Below are 18,778 nucleotides of genomic sequence, written 5' to 3' on the forward strand. Positions count from 1 at the left end.
AAGACTTTAGGGTGTTTCCAGGAATTAATGTCTTGCATCAGAGCCAGAAAGCTGAGCTCCGAAGCTATTGGGATGCAGCACAGATGGCAGGTCACAGCCTGTGTAGCCTCAAGTAAAGAGGGAACTTGCAAGCCATAGACAAGATATAAAGTGGAGCAGAAAATAAAGTACTAAACAGCCTTTACACAGGAGAGAAAAGAAGGATGGCCACTGAAAAAGGAGATCTGCACCAAAGCTCTAGCAATGCCCCTTCAGATGCAACCAGAACCTGATTTGCCTTCTATTACTTCAGTGGCTCACTGTTGACTTACATTCCACTTGGTGTCCATCAGAATCCCCAGGTCCCTTTAAGCAAGGATGTTCCCCATACATTTCTTACTGAACTCAATTGGGTGCTGGATAAGTAGCTAGGGAATAGAAAGAAAGTCTCCCAAAACAAAGACTGCTGTCCCACTTCAAAGATTATTTTTAGCATCATCTTCATCCCAGCTTCAGAAAGCGCATTTCCCCTGAGCTCACATCTGCCTTTTGCTTTCCTTCACATGCTGCTTAATCTCCTTCTGTGGTTGTTTATCAGCCCAACTGTACTGTAAAAAAAGATTCCCCAGTAATGCTAACCCATTGTAAAGCACACCCCAAAAAAGTGCATTGGGAGATCTGAGGTCAGTGGATTAAAAGCAAAATTACTGAGTCTGCCAGTCGTACCACTGCACATTTTATAGCCAGAAACTCAGCTCAGGATTTAGCTAATGTTCTTGCTCTGATTTTATCTGTTAGTCATATCACATTCTGTGCTCACATTACAGCTTTCAAGACTGAGATGCTGTGCCAGATTATTATAAGGAGACACTGTGGCTCTTAATCTTCTTCTGACTCAGTGAAATGTTTTGAAAGGTGATCTTGAAGTTAATGCCTACAGTTGCAGCGCTGATAGTTGCATTTTATTCTTAGCTCATCCACAAACTGTGACACTGATGAATACATATTGACCCAATCCCTTGTATCAGGTCAGGTCTACCTTCACAACAGCATCTAAGCAGATCCCACGTTAGAGAAAATGAATTCTACTGTCACTGGTGGTATGAGATATGACACACACAGTCTGATTTCCTATGTGGATTTACAGATATGCAAGATGAGAACAACAGAATCATGGGTTCCTCCAATTAAGTGGCCCTCAGTACCCTTCACAAAAACACTAGGCACTCAGGCTTTAATGTGCCATGATTCTATGCCATCACCCTTCTCCATGAATCCAAGCTTAGTAGTTCCTACCTGTCTTCCTCCCACCCCTGATGGAGCCATGTGATGAGGTTGGTTTTCCCTTCTGCAGTTTGATAGCTCTTCATCCCATAATGATTGCCATCACAGCCAAAGCATTTGAAAACCCAATATATTTTCCAGGCAAATGCCTGCTAACACAAACTCAGGGTTAAAAAAACCACAAAGAAATAAGAAAGCTTACTGAGAGTGACTGTGTCATTGATCCTGAAGCTGCAGAGTACTCTGTCGACGTTACGAGCATGTCGAAATCCATTTCCTCTCACAACAACCTGGAATGACTCTGTAGCAAAGACAAACAGCAGGTTACCGATCCACAGGGAGGCAAAGAATAGTCACTTGGACAAGGAATGTCCATCATGTTCTGGCAGCAGACCCAGGGGCTCACCCTCTGCATCCCCCTATGGGGAAGTAACCAACCCCCACAGTTCCTGTTGCTATCTAGGAGACTCATTCAGTATTACCTCTGATGTTCCTTTTGGTGAATGATAATCAAATGCAAAACGTTTCTGATCCAAGACAACACAGGAGGAATCACAGTGCATCAGAAATAACCACCCTAGTTTTAAAATCCCAAGGAGCAACAAGGAACGGGCATTCGCAGATTCAGTTTTCCCTTTGCACTTTATAGTCCCCATCTTTCATCTCCCTTAAGGACTCATACACTGTACTTGTAAAAAAAATAATAATAAAAGGCAGCTTTGCTCTGGAATCTGGGCTCCCTTCCACTCATTTACAGCCAAGTTGCAAATCATCCCACCACATCTAGCCAGGGAAGCTGCCTGACAGCACCATTATGTGCAGTCCAAGAGCATTTGGGAAGAACGAGGGAGAAGAGCTGTGTTCTGGAGTGCGGGGGCTGATGAATACTTAAGAGAAATCACAGAAGTCTCAACTGCTGGGGAATAAGAGTTCATGTACAGTCAAAGAATAGCGTATCAATGATGTCAGATTAACCATGGAGATCCTGTCTTTACTTGGTACTGAAGCAAACAGATCCAGCATGCACAGTGCATTTCTATCCTGGTGCAAAACCACACAGTTTGGAAACCAGCATTTCAGGCAGATGTGTTGCTGCTAAGTGCTTAAGTGCATCAGGGTCTCATTTTACCCTGCAAAGCTCAGCCTGCTCCCAACCTCTCTCCTTAACCAAATGCAATACGTTCAACAAACACAGAGCTCAGAGAAGATGGAAGATACTAAAATGGCTCTCAGGCTTTCTTCCAAAATGGCTGGGGGTTCTACAGAATGTAGATGCGTTTGCCAGGACTTTAAAGCCACAGTGTCCATAGCACAATGGTATCAGAACAATTGCACAAAGAGGGAATGGGATGAGTCAACAGATGGCACCTCCATTGACACTTACCTCCTGCACATATACTGGAAGGCTCTGCAGCCAGAATTTCGATACAGGATTTCTTCAAAATCTAAAAAGACAGGAAATAAATGTCACGAAATGTCTGAGAATCGCTGTTTTTCTGGAGGTAGGCAAATGCAAAAGCTTGAGAGAGCACTTGTTGTCATCTAAATGCTTAACACTGCAAAATGAAGATATAGGATCATTTTTCTTCATTTAAAGTGGGTTTGCTCCCACTTAGATTAAGTTGGCAGGAAACTTAAGTGAAGCAGTATTTTTTCATAAGGGTTGGCACTGCCTTCAACCACTTAACATGTAGGCAGTGATTTACATAAATACTTCAGCATCAGCCTTGGCAGACTACCTGCAAGTCAGGAAGACCACACTAGATTTGTATTCAGTTCAATCCTGTGCTATGTTAGAATTTCTCAGGCTGTTATTTGCTCCTTGCAGCCTTCCCCGCTCCTCTGAAGACTCCAATTATCTGCTACACACACTTAGCAAACTTATGACAGCATTTGTGAGCCCCCATGAAAGCAGCAGCAGTGACCAAGAGTGGTGGGTGTTCAAGGCTGGGCTGAGCAGCCCCTACACGATGCAATGCAAAATGTAGGTCAGCTCTGAGAGGCAAGCAACTGTCAGCCAAGCATCGTGACTCAAATCCAACATGAGAATTATTTTCCCAACATTAAATTGAAACATCTGCAAGGAAAGAGAAGCAACCAACACAGTAAATTCTGTAAGAGAGGATCTGTTGTAATTCTTTTTTGTTGTTTTTTCAGTTTTGTTTTCTTTTTATCTGCAATCATGGCTCTCTGCCTCAGATATCTAATTGCATGGAACTATCGTTATCATTTCTTTAACAAGAAAGTTTGAGTTACTCAGAAAAAGGGCTGGCAGAGACTGACAGGGTACCAAGGGACGGAGGGAAGCAGAACCATCTGAGCCTCTGGCAGCCTGACAAGTGAGGAGAAAGAAGATTTGCAGGAACGAGATTACACAGGAACTGTTAGGAAGGAAAAAAGAAAGAGAGAAAGTCAACAGCTGAGAGCTGAGCAGGAAAACATCAGAAGAACTCTAAAGGAATGGAAAATACAACAATAACAACTACATAAAGGTGGACCCTAATGATATTCTTCCTTACACTTAGTGAAATCATAGAATCCTAGAACCATTAAAGCTGGAGAAGACCTCCAAGACCATCTAGTCCAAGCATCCACCTACCAACAATATTTCTCCACTAAACCACATCCCTTAGCACAACATCTGAATGTTTCTTGAACACCTCCAGGGATGATGTCTAAACTACATCTTCAAGCAGCCTGTTCCAGTGCCTGACCACTCTTTTGGAGGGTTTCTTCAACTCCATTTACAGCAATCAGGTGTTTGCATTCTCTACCAGGTTCTTCCCTCACTTCTAATAAACTCAAAACAAATCCCTCCATTAAACGTGGGAAAAACAAACTTTAGCAGTGACTGTATCAGCGAGAGAGGATAAAAAAAAGTAATTCATTTGCTTAATAAAAAAAACACATTGGAACTCATAGGAGAGAAAGGACCAAAACCTACAGCGTGCTGCTCATGTTTTGGTTCATATAAGCACAGTCCTTGCTGGCTCCCATGGGCTGGCTGGAAAGCAAGGGTAGGGTGTTCTAAGATATGCAGACCCACCACCCTGAACAGCTTTGCTCAGCAGATGCAGACCCAGCAGAGAGCCAGCCCCAATCACTACCTCTCCCAGCTCCCACCCTCTTGGAGAGACCTCAAAGCCCACCGCCTCTGCACATGCAAAAGGTGAAGGAAGATTTGCTCCATGGGACAAGGGGAGGAGGGAGTTGGGCTGCCTCTGCAGGAACACAGAGCAGTTCACATCAAATCACTGCAGGCCAGAGCAAACTCAAGTCTACACATCTCAAGGGTGATTTCAAGCACTAATCTCTCCCAGACTCATCATTTTATATTCCCTTCCCCTCTTACACCAGCCAGCTTAACCAATCCCTTTCTCACATGGCTGAGCATCTTTGCTATGCCAGCATTTATATGAGAGTTGAAAGAAGTCCATGGCTTCCAAATCTCATGGTTCTTTCAACAGGAAAAGACTCTCCTATGAACATTAATACTATGTTTACACTAAGAAAGAGGTACTTTGCAGGTACAAAATACAAAGGTAGCTTGTTTTCTGGCTAGAATCTACAGCCTCTTTATTTTTCTACAGAGTGATTAATTTCCTTCTTACCATTCCTTTCACACGCCTCCATTTTACACAGCCTATTGCAATCACTTCAATGCAAGGTACTATCAGCCTTATACGATATGTGCTGGTATTCAGACTGTCTGGAAGGGATGAGAGAAAGTGTGATCCCCATATGATAATACTACCACACTATCAGCAGGAATCAGGCTCACTACTGTGTAATTACTTCTTGTGACCCTCCTTTCCAGGGCTGATAAATCTTGCACCCGTCAAGCTGAAGTTCCTAGAGGCTGAAGTCTTCCTCTATCTTAAGCACAACTGGAAAAGGAGTCAGGACTGTTTCTGGAATTCATTAAAAAGAGCTGCAAAGGGAATGCAGGGGAAGCAAAATAGAGCTTTTTATTGTTTTCTTGCTTGCTTAAATGAGATGCAACACCTGATTGAGGTCATAGGCCCACATTTGGACCTATCCGAAAGCCAACACACAGGGGATTCCACCTGCATGCAAAAGAACTAGGGAAAACCATGCCTGTGCCTGTGGAAGCAGGTCTTTTTTGCATGGTATGTGGTCAGAATAGTGTGCAACCACCGTAAACACAGAAATCTGAGACCCCCCTGGTGAACCAACCCTCCCCAGCTTCAAGTTGTATATTACGTCTGTGTTATATCAACTAACAAAGCCTGTACCAAAATGAACAAAACACATGTCCCTAAAAGGGCTTATTTAACTACCAAGTAACAAATTCTAACACATATACATGCAAATATATGATTAAAAATACTTACAGAGTCAATAATTCCCTGCAGGGCTTCAAAACCATCATTCACAGGAAAGACATGATCTTTGCTGTCAGCAATTCTTGCCAGCTGACATCGAGGTGTAAGTAAATAAAACAGAAACGCAAAGAATGAGATCAATTAGTTCTTCATACTCATTCACTTGCAAGCAAAAAAAAAAACCAAAACAAAAAAAACCCAAAATTAAAAAGCAAAGTCCACACAACCTCAGGTCTACAGCTTACACCAGATGGACTTGATATTCCTCTGCCTCTTCCCTGCTTTTCACCAACAATCACTGTGGCTCATGGGCAGAGGGACACTTCTCCACTGAGGGAGGTGAAGGCAGAAGGGGCTTAAAATCATGATCAATGCACTTCAGGTAGACCAGAGGAAAGAGAAAGTAAGTCTGGATTTCATGCCTGTGTCAAATGCCTTTGCCAAATACCCCAGTAGACACAAGGAGCACTTGCTTACCTGGGTTTCATTGAAGTCCTTCACACCAACACAATATACTGTTGCTCCCAGCTCTCTTGACCGATTGGCCTGGAATAAAAACATCAAGTGCTCATTCACCTCTAAAAACAAATATGTTTTTCTTATATATTTTTGATTTCAGAAGGGAAGAAAAGGTGATGAACAGTTAGAAAGAAAAGCCTTACGTTCCTGACATTTGTGCTTCAGCAATATTGTTTTTCATCCACAACATAACCCCCTTTTCTTTCCCTGTTACTGGATTTAAAAGTGCACCCGGGATAGATTGAGAAGAAATGACCTGTCCCTAACATATTTAGCCATTCTATGATTCTGTTATAGGTTCTGATGAAAGTTTTATCCCTAGGATAAAAGATTCCCTCTATATTTTGCCTTTGAAGCAGCAGAACTAGACATTTAGACGTTTTGCTCCCTGTCTGACTAAAAATGTGCAAGACTTACCTCCCTCTCAGAGTAGAAAAATAGGTCTTCATGGAGTTCTCCATCTGTCAATGCAATGATGACACTTGCAGTTCTGTAACCTAAATACAGAGAGTTCTTTAGTTCCATGTTTTGAGTAATGTTTGTTAAATTAACATAGAAAACATCTTACTAATGAACTGCTAGACTGGAAATGGTTAGCATTAATCCCATGCCCTTATTCCCTTCAGCCAACCCATTTTCAGAGGACGTGAGTTTCTGCACACTCTTTCCATTTGAGCACCTGCCTGCACCACCAGTTTTAATCCATACTCCTTTGAGGTGCCATTGATTTTTAACAGGAATTCTCTCATAACTATTTCAGTATTTCAAACCAGTAGATTAAGCAGCAAGAAAAATTAAGCAAATTGTTCCAAGCTATTAATTCCTAATTTTATTAATGCTGTAAATTCAAGAAATGCAGAGAGTTTCAGCTCGTGATGAAAAGCTGAATTGGGATTTAAATAGATTTGCTAGGAAAACGACTTATATTCTTCAGTCTGTCTATGTAACATATTTCAGCATCATGATTAAACACCGCTGTCTTCTCCTTGAATTGATTATAACTTAGGTTTTACAAGTTTATATTGATTTTCAGGAGCAGACAAATAGAATTCAATCATATTTCTGGCAACAGGCTTATTACAGGTCTATAGGAGCTCTGTAGATATAACTTGTTATAGAAAGTGAAATGCACAGCACTTGTAAAGCCAAAGTAGACCGGCCAGCATTGGCTTGAGGACCCAGTTGTACACTGCTTCTTCAACCTGTTTTTGTGTGGCATGCTGTTTACATGCAATATGTAATACAAGCATGTAAAAACATTATCAATCCCCAACAGAATTACTGTAGGTATTTATTCCTTCCTGCTGCAGTTGGATTTTATAGCTCAGTCCCAAAGCTTTGTTTCATTCATGAGTAGCCCTGCAAAACCACTAGCACTGGTTTTGTACTCAAACATCTGGCCTCCTGTCTTTCAGTTTCAAGAAAAGATGTTTTATTTCTACCTTGTGCTTTCCAGTGCAGAAAGATTTTGTGCTAATTACAAGGAAGAAAGAAGAAATATTTTGGAAGCGTCTGCACTTACTATTACATGTGCTAATTGCTTGTTGAAAAATACATTTACTGAACAGCATCCCCTGTTCTCATGTTTCAAAAGGAAGAAGAAATGGTTACTTGAGTCCTCAAGCAAAAAAGAACACCATGTACCAGATAGTTTTAACACCAGTAGGTACCTTCAGTCAGTCAGGTTTCTCACTTTTGGCCTGAAAAACACTTATTCTAGCTCTGGACCCTTAAAGCTCTATTTGTTCTTTTATTTTCCCCCTTCAGGATCAACTACCCTGAAGAGCACTGAATTCCTTTAAGAACAGGAACCACCCACTACCTTTCTTGCAGCAAAGCTGCATTTCAAATCAATTAAGGGTATCAGTAAAGAAGGAAAAACATTTAATGGATCAGGAAAGTCTCTCACCATGAACATTTTCATAGTAAATCTGTTCACTTGCCTGAAATTAAATCAGAAGATTATTAGCAATAAATAATAATCCTGTGGGCATCTACACATGCACCAGAAAGAAAGAGAAGACGGCAGTGAGGATGTCATGATTGTAGCCTACAGATGACCTCTTATTGGCTTCACAGAACAAGTTTCTTGCCTGTGGCTTTCACTGCATGACTCTTCTAAAGCATTAACTCAAAGAAATCCTAAGACTGCTGGGCAGCCATCATCTCCCACTACTCCATCTGGAAATCACATTCACCTTCCTACTTTAGAAACAGCCCATGTCAATGATATATACTCTCCAGCACTTCTAGGTCAACTAGTCCAATTGGAAACAAACCAACTGCAAAGAGATATTTGTATGCTTCTATCTCCTGCCTTAACTACACACAAACGTATTTTGCAAGGCAGAAGGACAAAAGCTTCAACGCTGCAAAATTAAGAACTAAAATGCTAGCAGAAAAACAATCAGTTTGTAAATCTCCATTCTCTTCCACATTTTAAACGTGGTTGCTACTGTTTTTGCCACCTCAATTTTCAAGGTGTGTTCAGATACATTTTTCAATAGATCATTTCCCAATCCTCAAAAATGCACGTGTAATACAGAATGGGAAGCACTTCAGGATTTCCCCTAGTAGAGGTTTAGACAAACTCCTGACCGTGTAAAATACAGGAGAAGACTGGAATAGGCAGGAACTTTTTAGAAGCATTGTTTGTCCATGACAGTGAGCAGGTTATGGCCATGGCCTCATATCCCAACCAACCCCAACAACCCAGACACAGTTAAATACACTCTAACATGCATCTAGTTACCCTTTCGAATCCTTCATGCATGTATGTGTCACCTCCTGGAAGGACTTTCTGAAGCTCTTCTAGACCCTGACGTATCTGTTCCCTGAAATGAATGCAAATGAATTGTTATATCCAAGATCAAGTGTATCAGGACTTGATAACCCAGTGAAGACATGGCTGAAATGAGATAGAGATGGGGAAGAAAAGAAGAATTAACTCAATGTTTATACAGGCTAAGGCAACATCTGGATACCTTTCTAAGGATGTAAAAAATAGAGCAGATGTGCTCTTTGTAGGTATTCCCACAGCCCAGAGAAAGCCACAACAGCCACTTTTCCCTTCACATTTCTCTCCAAATAGATATTCCCTGTGCAGCCCTGATCAAACCTCTGTTGCAGAAGTAGAGCAGCTGTCTTACACATGGCTCATATTCCTCACCTGTGCTTGCTGGTTTGACTGTGCAAATTAATCAAGAAGCCATAAAGTCCAATTGGATGGATGTATATCTGTGTAGGCAGTGGCTGAGGGAAATGGGCTTGTTTAGTCTGGAGAAGAGAATGCTCAGAGAATACCTTATTACACTCTACAACTCCCTGAAAGGAGGTGGTAGTGAGATGGGGGTTGGCCTCTTCTCCCAGATAACAGTGAGAGGATGAAAGGGAATGATGTTAAGTTGTGGCAGGGAAGGTTCAGGTTGGATTCAGGAATAGTTTATTCTCCCAAAGAGCAGTCAGGCATTGGAACAGGCAGCCCAGGGAGGTGATGGAGTCACTGTCCATGGAGGTGTTCCAGAAACATGTAGATGTGGCACAGAGTGACATGGTTTAGTGGGGATAGTTGGATTATCATCATCATGCTCATACTATCATTGAGGTTGGAAAACACCACTAAGATAACCGAGTCCAACTATCAATCTATCCCCACCACACCCACTATGTCCCTCAGAACCACATTGACCCTCTTCTTGAGTACTGCTATGGATATTGACTCCACCACTTTTCTGAGCTTCTTCATGCTGATAGACCCCATGGAGCCAAGGGGAAGATGGAGAAAGTTTTGCCACTTTTCCAGCTTCCCTACTAAAAAAGCAAAGGGACTGGAAAGAAGCCCACCCCTTGTTTTTCAGACCTCTGATAAAAAGCCAGCAGCCCTCCAATTCAGCTGGCTTTTAACTAATACCATATCAATATCCTGTTCCCAGTCGACATTTCTAGGACAGCTGCATAAATATGAAATACATTTCCACATGGGAAACATACATAGCAAGCCTCATAGTTTAAAGCCTTAAGAGACCAGATATCTCTGCAACAGGGTATGCTCCCAGGGTGAGAGACAGACAGAGGCAGGAGCAGGTTTTCTCTGGCACCAACTTACATGTGGCTAATTCTCTTTTTACTTATTGTTGTGGTAAATGGCAAGAGACATTTAGACTGGCTGGCTTTAATGACATTTTTCAGGGTTGGTATGTGTGTGCGGACTGCTCTTTAGGAAAGTGGCCAGTTTCCTATTCATTTCTCTATAGTAGCTGCTCTGGTATGCAATTTCATAGACATCCAATATGTAAAACACATGCTGACTTATACGGTCTTCACATATGTTACATATATCTTTGCTCCACGTGGCAATGAAGCTAACAGAGGAAGCAATAGTGATTAAAGGACCTCATCCAGCTCTTCTTGAAGGCAAAGTGAAAAAAATATATATCAATCCCATAGATTTTACTGGGATTAATTTGAGGATCTGCAAGGGAGCAACAAGAACATGCTTCAGAAACATGACAATCAAACTGTCATTGCCAAAAATACACACTCTTGCAATCCATCCTCGACACTTTGCTTATATTCAGGCATCTGAGAAATCATTCCCATCTCTACATCAAGAGAATGGCAATCACGTACTGTTTTCAAGTTTGTTTTTATGGGAAGGGAGTTTCACTCATTTGTTTGCAGAAAAAACTCCCTACAGATGTTTCAAAAGGCAGCGAGGCCTTGGTTTTCTTTTTTGACAAGAGCTTGAAAACGTCTGGAAAGCAGACTTCCAGATAGAGCAGAATCTGGGTTTTTAAAGCTCAGTTGCTAACAAGAAGACATTTAAAAGCTAAAACTTAGAAGACAACTTGTGCTTTAAGAGACCTCCAGGCATCCTTGGAGAATGAGTGTCACATATGAGATGGGCAGGTGATTTAATTTGAGAAAGAACAAAGATGGCACCGTGTTGTTGATTGTGAGCTGGAGATCCCTGAGCAAGGGAAGAGGAGGAAGATGCAGAAATACTTTTAAAAGCCCTACCTGTCTTCTGTTAATTTCATCAGAGTTGTTCCTCTGGTTGAAAAAACGATGAAGGACATCCTCAGCTGAGGGCTGGAGAAAAAGAGACAGCAGAAGTTATTGTGGTGGTCCAGACCACAGCTTAACGTATGCGTAATAACAAACTTAAAGGGCTCTTATTGCTACCAAGATTATAGTTCAACAAGACAGCACTGAGTAGCAAATGGGGCTTTGCCCTGGGCAGCTCTAGCCAAGGAAGACCATGAGGAATAAGCAGCAACCAACTAGCTCAGAAATTATGAGGATTCCCTGCCTGCAAAAGTACAATTTGGTCCATGGAAGTCAGGCTGGAGAGAAGGATCCAGTTATATTATCTGCTCCTGTATCCTACAGGACAGGAACAGGGAAAATTCAGGAACAATTCCAAAGCAATTAATGGGATGATCTGAGAAACACATTAAGAACCTCCAGTAGGTGAGTTCTCCATGAGGAAATCAGAATGTACTCCTTGACACCCCTCCTCTCTCAGTTATCTACAAATCAGAACCTCTTACCTTATGAACTTGCGGGCCAAATGTTCCACAAAATGATATATTTCATTCCAATGGTGCAGGACACTTCCTGATCTATGGGAAATAATGATTACAGGACATCTTTAATTGCTGCTGTTACGATTTTCCAAGCCCAGTGCTTTCTTACACATTGCTCAGTGAGTTCTTTCTATTCTTCCTTTTAAAAAGATATTAAAATGTAAATTACATCTCCCACTTAACTTTGAAAAGCAAGAGTAATTTATGCTCCATGCAACTATTTGAGGCTACACATCACAGTAACACGTGGCAGTGATGTCAGACCTTTAGCAGGGCCTTAAACAAATAAACCCTGTGTTAGCAATGCCCGTCTCCTTGCACCATCTGTTAGATGAATTCAACCAACTCATTTGCCATAGTGCAGTGCAGAGCTCTTAGATCATTTGAGGAATGAAATGCAGTTGGATGAACAGATTCCTAAGCCTCTCTAGCATTTCCACTGTGCTAAAGACCATGAAAAGTCAAATACCTTCAGTCCACATTTTGGCTGATGTTTCCCACTCCGTCATAGATCAACTCAAGGCAAAACACAAACTAATGCTGCTCCCCAGGAAAATAAACTATGAATTTGGATGGGATTGGATTATTCTTCATGTTGTAATACCCAGGAAAAAATGAGATTAACTAGATTCTTCCAGCACTAAATGCACCTTCTGGCATAAACGTTTATATGAATATTGGGATATTAATATTGGGGGGGGAAAAATCTTTTCTAGAAATGGAAAATAAATGCGTCATCACTTATTTCTATTCATTGACTACAATTAAATAAATATATATATAAAGGAAAAACAAACCCAGTTTTAACAGAAAACTCAATAAGCTCATTGATCTGCAGCCTGAGGAAACATGAATATCTGAGAATATGTTCTTTTCACTTCACAGAAAGAAAAGGCATCTGATCTGACTGTCCTCTAATGTAGGGCTGAGAACCTAAATGAATACCCACAAGTAGATTCAACCAAGTTCTACGCACCTGGCACAGACAGCCCCTGCTGAGCTGCAAATACCATTACTTCACTTCCTAGAAGTACTGCAAGCATGCACACCACATGGTACAGGTTACATAAATTTCCTTCTTCTCCCCACACCTGGTTCTTATTTACAGCCATTCAGTAAAACCCTTCACCCAATCCACTTGCTCCATGATACCTCGAGTCATTTTTCCTTTGTATGGCCTCATAGGTCCAGAGGTAGCCTTAGATGGGGACATGCAATGAGGAGCCTTGCACATGTGCTTCATCTGGATAAAGAGCGAACAACACTTTACCCAAAAGAGCTGATACCAATTACATCTCTTCAAATATAACCTCGCAGACACCCTGTTTTCTTTCTGTAACAGCTTACACAGGAGACTCAGTCACAATTAAGTGCTAATATCTCTGTGTTTCTTGGATCTTCAGGGAAGGGACACAAAACCTTTTGTTTTTCATCAGATCAAGATTTGAAATCATTACTTGTTCTCCAACCTCATGTGTATCAGAGAGGGCCAAATAAAAGTCCCTGTTCATTGCAGGGGTGTCGATGACTTCTAAAGACCCTTCCAACTGAAATGGTTCAATTCTTCTTTGGTCTTAATAAATTAATGCACATAGACAGTGAAAAAACGGGTGTCATATAACAGATGATAAATTATCTACATTAGGATTTGCCCTCAAACAAAACACTCACTGTGTTCAAATTGCACTGGTTTATATGAGACAGAGTTGAGACACTCAAATCTCAAACCCAGATGCAAATCCCTCTCAAATGCATGGAATAACTCTTAGACCTTGAATATGACAACCCAGTCCTATTTATGCCAAATCATCACTGAGAAGGGGCTGGGAAAATGGATTTTTATTGCCTCTACATGGTGAGGCACAAAACAAACACTTGACATTACTGTAATGTAATCAGCCCCTAGAAGACAATGAAGTCAAGACTTCATAAGCCACTTAATACACCCTTCATTGAAATGTAGGTTGCTTGAGAACAGCAACACTAGCCTAGAAAAATGCAATTATTCCTCTTACTTCCTTGCAAACCACTGAACAAAAGCTGACCATCCGTTAAAATCACTATTACTGCAAAACACCTAAGAATGAGATCCAACCACAGAGCACATATGGTATGTGGGTCATCATTTATAACTCTTGCCATTTTCCACGGCTCTGAAGTCATGCATTTTTTTGCAACAGCACTTGCCAGAACGAAGCTTAAAAACCAATCACTCCATTCTGTAATATGCCAGCCAACAGCACACCCCATTCACATGTCTGCATTTGTGACTTCGTCCTGCTTTATTTAAATGATTCCTATCAGTAGGAGCCTTTCTGTTCATCTAATGACACCAAAGAGAAGTGACCCAAAGTTCAAGAGCAGCAGAAGATTTTCTCTGCTATAAGGAAGCTCCACATCATTGCAATGATCAAAACCCCAGAAGGGGAGGATGGTTTCTCCTTTCAGCTCCAAAGTGGGGTAATTGTAATAACATACAGTTATTCTTCATGTCTACCAGAGCAAGTTTAAAATGGGTCCTGAAATGAAGGCTTATACCATAGGACCATAGATCCTTTCTTGTAGCACAAAACATTTTCCATCTGCAGGTGAACAATTTGCAGACCACATGCAGATCTGTCCAGTCTCAGTGGCCATAGGTGACCAAGGTCTGTATTTAGAAGAAATAATCTTCTAAAAACAAGAAGATAACACAAAATACACTTTCTCAAAGATATTTCAGACCATGTCACTCATGCAGCCCCTCTTAAGGCATGCCAAGAATTCTAAGCAGGAGAAATATTCCATTGCAAGGCAATGAAAGAGAAATTTAAGGTTGTCTTCATATTCCCAAGGAAAAAAAAAAGAAGATTATTTGCAGGCCAGTGCTGTAAGGCTGAAAGGTTGATGCTGTAAACTTGCAATTTAAGTGAAGGTTTTTAGTGAGAATGCCAAATCCTCTCGCTGGAGAAAAGCCCAATAAGTGGAAATTAAGAATAAGTAAACCATTATGCCTTTAACAAGAGAATGATACATTTTGTGGTCAACTGTGCTGGGATTTTGTACATCTAAATTCAATCCAAGGCAGAGACACTCCACATGGCTCAGTGTTTCCAGGGGCAAGGAGCCACTGCTGGCCCAGCAGGTGCCTTCCTACTACCCATGCACTATAACCCAAAGCTGCTGTGACACAAACTGTCTCAGTTTGTCTTTCCTATACTTTTTAAACTCCTTATTTCCACTTCTCCCATTGGACCTTCACAGCAAACCCACGGCGGTATTTTTAATTCACAAACACTGATGAAAATTGAGCCAAGGCCACAAACTCACCAAATGGCTCGGGTTGGAAGAGACCTCAAAGATGACCCAATTCCAACCCACCTCATCTGGTTCCAACCCCCAAACTCTTTGACAGAGCTTTCACAGCAGCTACAAGCACCACAGCAGACAAAAGTACATAGAGACACCTGATTCAGACTGACACTGATCCAAATTCTCCTTAAACTTCTACTTTCGGACCAACTCCAGGATGTCTCCTAGCTGTCAGAGGTGGCATTGACCCAAGAAGTTTTTCAGCATTGTTTCACTGAGCACTTGAAGAAAATAACACACATGAGCCAAAGAGTCCTCTGCCTTTCCAAACATTTCAGGAGCAACCCTGGGAAGACCAGATAGAATGTAGATTTAAGGGAGGTGATGCAAATACTTCTGTCTTGAGCTGAACCTCATTGGAGACAACTCATTAAGCTGTTGTCAAACAATAAGAGTTTACAGAGGTCCAGTTTAGAGCACTGCAAGCCTCTAAGCCTAAACAATCTGAGAGTATTCATCTATCTGATTGGCAGGGGGTACATGACAAAGAAACAAGCAACCACGGACCATTCTATGATTCTATAGTTATTCTGATATCAAACAGTAAAGCGTAGAGTGCAGCTCCCACCCACCACTTATACCAAGGAATAGAATTATAGAATCATGGAATAATTAAGGTTGGGAAAGACCTCTAAAATAACCTATTCCAACTGTCCACCTACCATCAATATTGCCTACTAAATCATGCCCCTCAGCACCACATCCCCAAGGTTCTGGAACACCTCCAGGGACTCCATTACTTCCCAGGGCAGCCTGCTTCAATGATGACTTCCAAGAGGGGCACTCAGACAGCTTAGAACAGTGAAGGATTAATGAAAGCATGCAATTGCACATGGAGATTAAAGATGCTCTGGTAACCCATTGGTACAAGAGCCAGCACTGTGACAAGGACAGCATACGGGGTGCTAAATGGATTTCAGTAGTCTCTAAATCTGGCCAGGCACTGAAGCAAAGGGTCAGAAGAGGGCTCCAGCAATGGTGAGTCCCAGCACTGTGTTTATTGTTGTTCTATCCTCCTCTGATCCCAGAAAGTTGCTTAATATTTTAATGGCTTTCTTCCACCACTGCCATTAATGCTTCATGTTTCAAAAATCTAAATCTGCTGCAGGATCTTTATCACCAAAGCTCACATGATTTTTAAAGCAATTTCTAATAAAAAACAGCAAGATGCATCCTGGATTTATTATTCTTATTTCACAGTTTGCCTGAAGGACCTTATAATCATTCAGGACTTCAGCAACATCTTTGAAGATAAATAAAAGCAAAAACCCCAAACTAAATAAGAATGCTGATAACCCAGAGCTCATGGACCTTTAAGGTCCCTTCCAACCTAAGCCATTCTTTGATTCTGAAGAACAAAATATAGTTTCAAAGAAAAAGATGAGATCACCTCCTTCACCACTCTAATTCTCTCCTTGGTTACCTGAAAGGCTACAGAATGCAGTACACAAAATACAGCACACACCAGCAGCTGAACACCACCGGGTCCTCCAAATTCTACTGAAGGCCAACACAGTTTTAACATCAATGGGCTTAATGGGATTTGTATCAGATCCAGTCAATTTTTACACCAAAAATGGGAAACCTACAACCGTTCAAGCAGGATTCTTTTTGATACCTTGATATATGCATTGAGTACCTTGAGCCTGCACACTTTAATTTTATGCCAAGCTTTGTATTTCCACATAAATTTCCTTGAGCAAGCCTAGGAAGTCATTCCTTTAGTAAAAGGACAGCCACAGAGCTTGAAATAATAGCTCAGAGCTATTACAGAGCACATCCATCAGATTGGATAAACCTTTCCATTCTACCCCAGCCTTCAAGAGAACTCAGTTTGTAAAAGCTGTCAGCAGTGCAAATCATGCTTTGTTTTCCAGGTGGAGCAATAGAAGCTGTAGATGTCCCTGGTCATTGCAAGGGGGTTGGACTAGATGGCCCTTTAGGGTCCCCTCCAGCTGAAACGATTCTATGAATTATTCTAGTTAACAGCAGAATGGCCAAAGCAATGCAATACAATAGACTAGAGGATCTTTCCACTGAATGAAGTAAAACAAAAATGAAATTATTTCCCCTGGAGCATTAGGACAGCTGGCACAACAGCATACCCAGCTCACTCATCTCAGCCTTATATTTTACCCAGTATTTTGCAATAAAGTGTTATGTAATTCCAAGCCATTTATACAAATGGAATGTGGCTGCTACTGCAAAACACTCCGAGGATCAGACAGAGAGCTCCTGGCAACTCAAAATACTTTCCTATCTCTTAAATTTATGGTTAAAAATGCCAGTGCTATGGCTCTGGCACTTATATCTTCCAATATTTCCAAGCCTGAGATTTAAAATAACTATTCTTAATTAAGGAATTTACCAAAACCATTTTAACCAGTACTTTTAACACTTTTATTTAGTTTGTTGCATTGTTTCAACAGGATGCTTTCCAAAGCTCAGCTCGTATCTATTTCACGTTGCCCCTAAACAGGCACAGTTACTGCACCCAGCTCAAAATCAGTGATGAAGAAGTGAGTGGGCAGTTATCTCCAGGCAGTCAAAATATGCCTTTGATTAACAGGAACAAAGACAATGCAACTCAGCCCAGGGGAAAATAAAGTTTGCTTTTAAATAAAGTAATCTCACTTTTTTCCCCTCTCCCCCCCCATCAGAACAGCCAAAATTGGACCCTTTTAAAGCAGGCTGCCACATCTCAGAGCCTCATCTTTACCTGCTCGAACAAGGACATATAGACAGCAGCAGCTCTCCAGGCAGGAGAGCATTTTCTGCACGCTTTCAGCTGCAGAATTAATTCTGCAGTTCCATCTCCCCAACCTCTCTCTGTTGGGGAAACCAACGTGAATGGGGTCCTGCTCTTCATCCCAAGCACGGCGCCAACAGAGGAAAGGTCTGATATCAACCACAGCAAAATTTATATACCCATTTGCTTTTCAAAGCACGCTAGCATTATATGCTAGACCCACCAAAGTTATCACCACCACAACAGAGTTCTGCAGTCCCTTGGGGACACAATGGCTTCTCCAAAAACCAAAGAAAAGCCCAGCATATGGTGTTCCAGGTCACGCCAAGAGAAAGACAGCTTTGAAATACAAGGATAGAACTGACTTACTTGTCCAGAATGAAGTACAAATCAAACCCTCCGTAGCAGGCAGGACCCCCGTTCTCTCTCTTCCCACTGTGTCCATCACACACCAGCAGAAAAGCCGCAAAGAAGAAACACTTGAAGCCAAATCTGGAGATGCTTTGCTTTGCAATGGCCATTATATCCAGAGAGGATGAGAGAGAGGGGAAAAAAAAAAGAACAAAAGTCTTCTTCCTTTGATCTCCTTTATTTCACAGCCTTCTCCCCAGAAGCCATTCAAATACCCTTTAAGTGCATAGACAGGTATTTTACTCCTTAAAACTCCACTTGCAACAGTTGTCCTCAGGAATTGCAAGGCTTCCCCCCTTGTTTCCCTTGCACTTCTGTTTCTTGGTCTCAGATTTCAAGATGCACAATACTGTATTTCACTTTTTTTTTTTTTAAAGGGACTTTGACCCTCACTCTCCCTTACTTTGAATATACCACCGTTGCTTCCCAACAGGAGCAGAGAGATCTTGCTTTACTGCAGACTTCAGCAAAGACAGAGGAGGTTTGACCCAATCCCCCCCCCCCTCCCACCACCACCTTTAATTACTGTTGTTATGATTAAAGATGTTAAG

The 18,778-nt window shown here is 41.5% G+C and overlaps 1 protein-coding gene across 4 annotated transcripts in view; it reads right to left on the bottom strand.

The window, feature by feature from the left end:
- ANTXR1 (ANTXR cell adhesion molecule 1) overlaps nucleotides 1–18,743 on the bottom strand; it is a 69,719-nt gene extending 50,976 nt beyond the window's left edge. The window contains exons 1-11 of one of the 4 annotated variants that reach the window (XM_085510084.1): nucleotides 18,186–18,743; nucleotides 11,681–11,752; nucleotides 11,148–11,219; nucleotides 8,881–8,962; nucleotides 8,038–8,071; nucleotides 6,546–6,625; nucleotides 6,087–6,155; nucleotides 5,619–5,699; nucleotides 3,554–3,644; nucleotides 2,648–2,708; nucleotides 1,466–1,564 (exon numbers count right to left, since the gene is read on the bottom strand). In XM_085510084.1, the coding sequence (XP_085366210.1) occupies nucleotides 1,466–1,564; nucleotides 2,648–2,708; nucleotides 3,554–3,644; nucleotides 5,619–5,656 (289 nt within the window). In that variant the 5' untranslated portion in view covers nucleotides 5,657–5,699; nucleotides 6,087–6,155; nucleotides 6,546–6,625; ... (3 more) ...; nucleotides 11,681–11,752; nucleotides 18,186–18,743. Of the gene's footprint in view, nucleotides 1–1,465; nucleotides 1,565–2,647; nucleotides 2,709–3,546; nucleotides 3,645–5,618; nucleotides 5,700–6,086; nucleotides 6,156–6,545; nucleotides 6,626–8,037; nucleotides 8,072–8,880; nucleotides 8,963–11,147; nucleotides 11,220–11,680; nucleotides 11,753–18,185 lie in introns of those variants that run through there. The other 3 variants (XM_015882878.3, XM_085510085.1, XM_085510086.1) reach the window with 3 other exon arrangements.
- Between the last annotated feature and the right edge of the window lie 35 nt (nucleotides 18,744–18,778).

Source organism: Coturnix japonica, chromosome 10, assembly GCF_054131305.1.
Source record: "Coturnix japonica strain WE chromosome 10, WE-NBRP24, whole genome shotgun sequence".
Classification (NCBI taxonomy): Eukaryota; Metazoa; Chordata; class Aves; order Galliformes; family Phasianidae; genus Coturnix; species Coturnix japonica.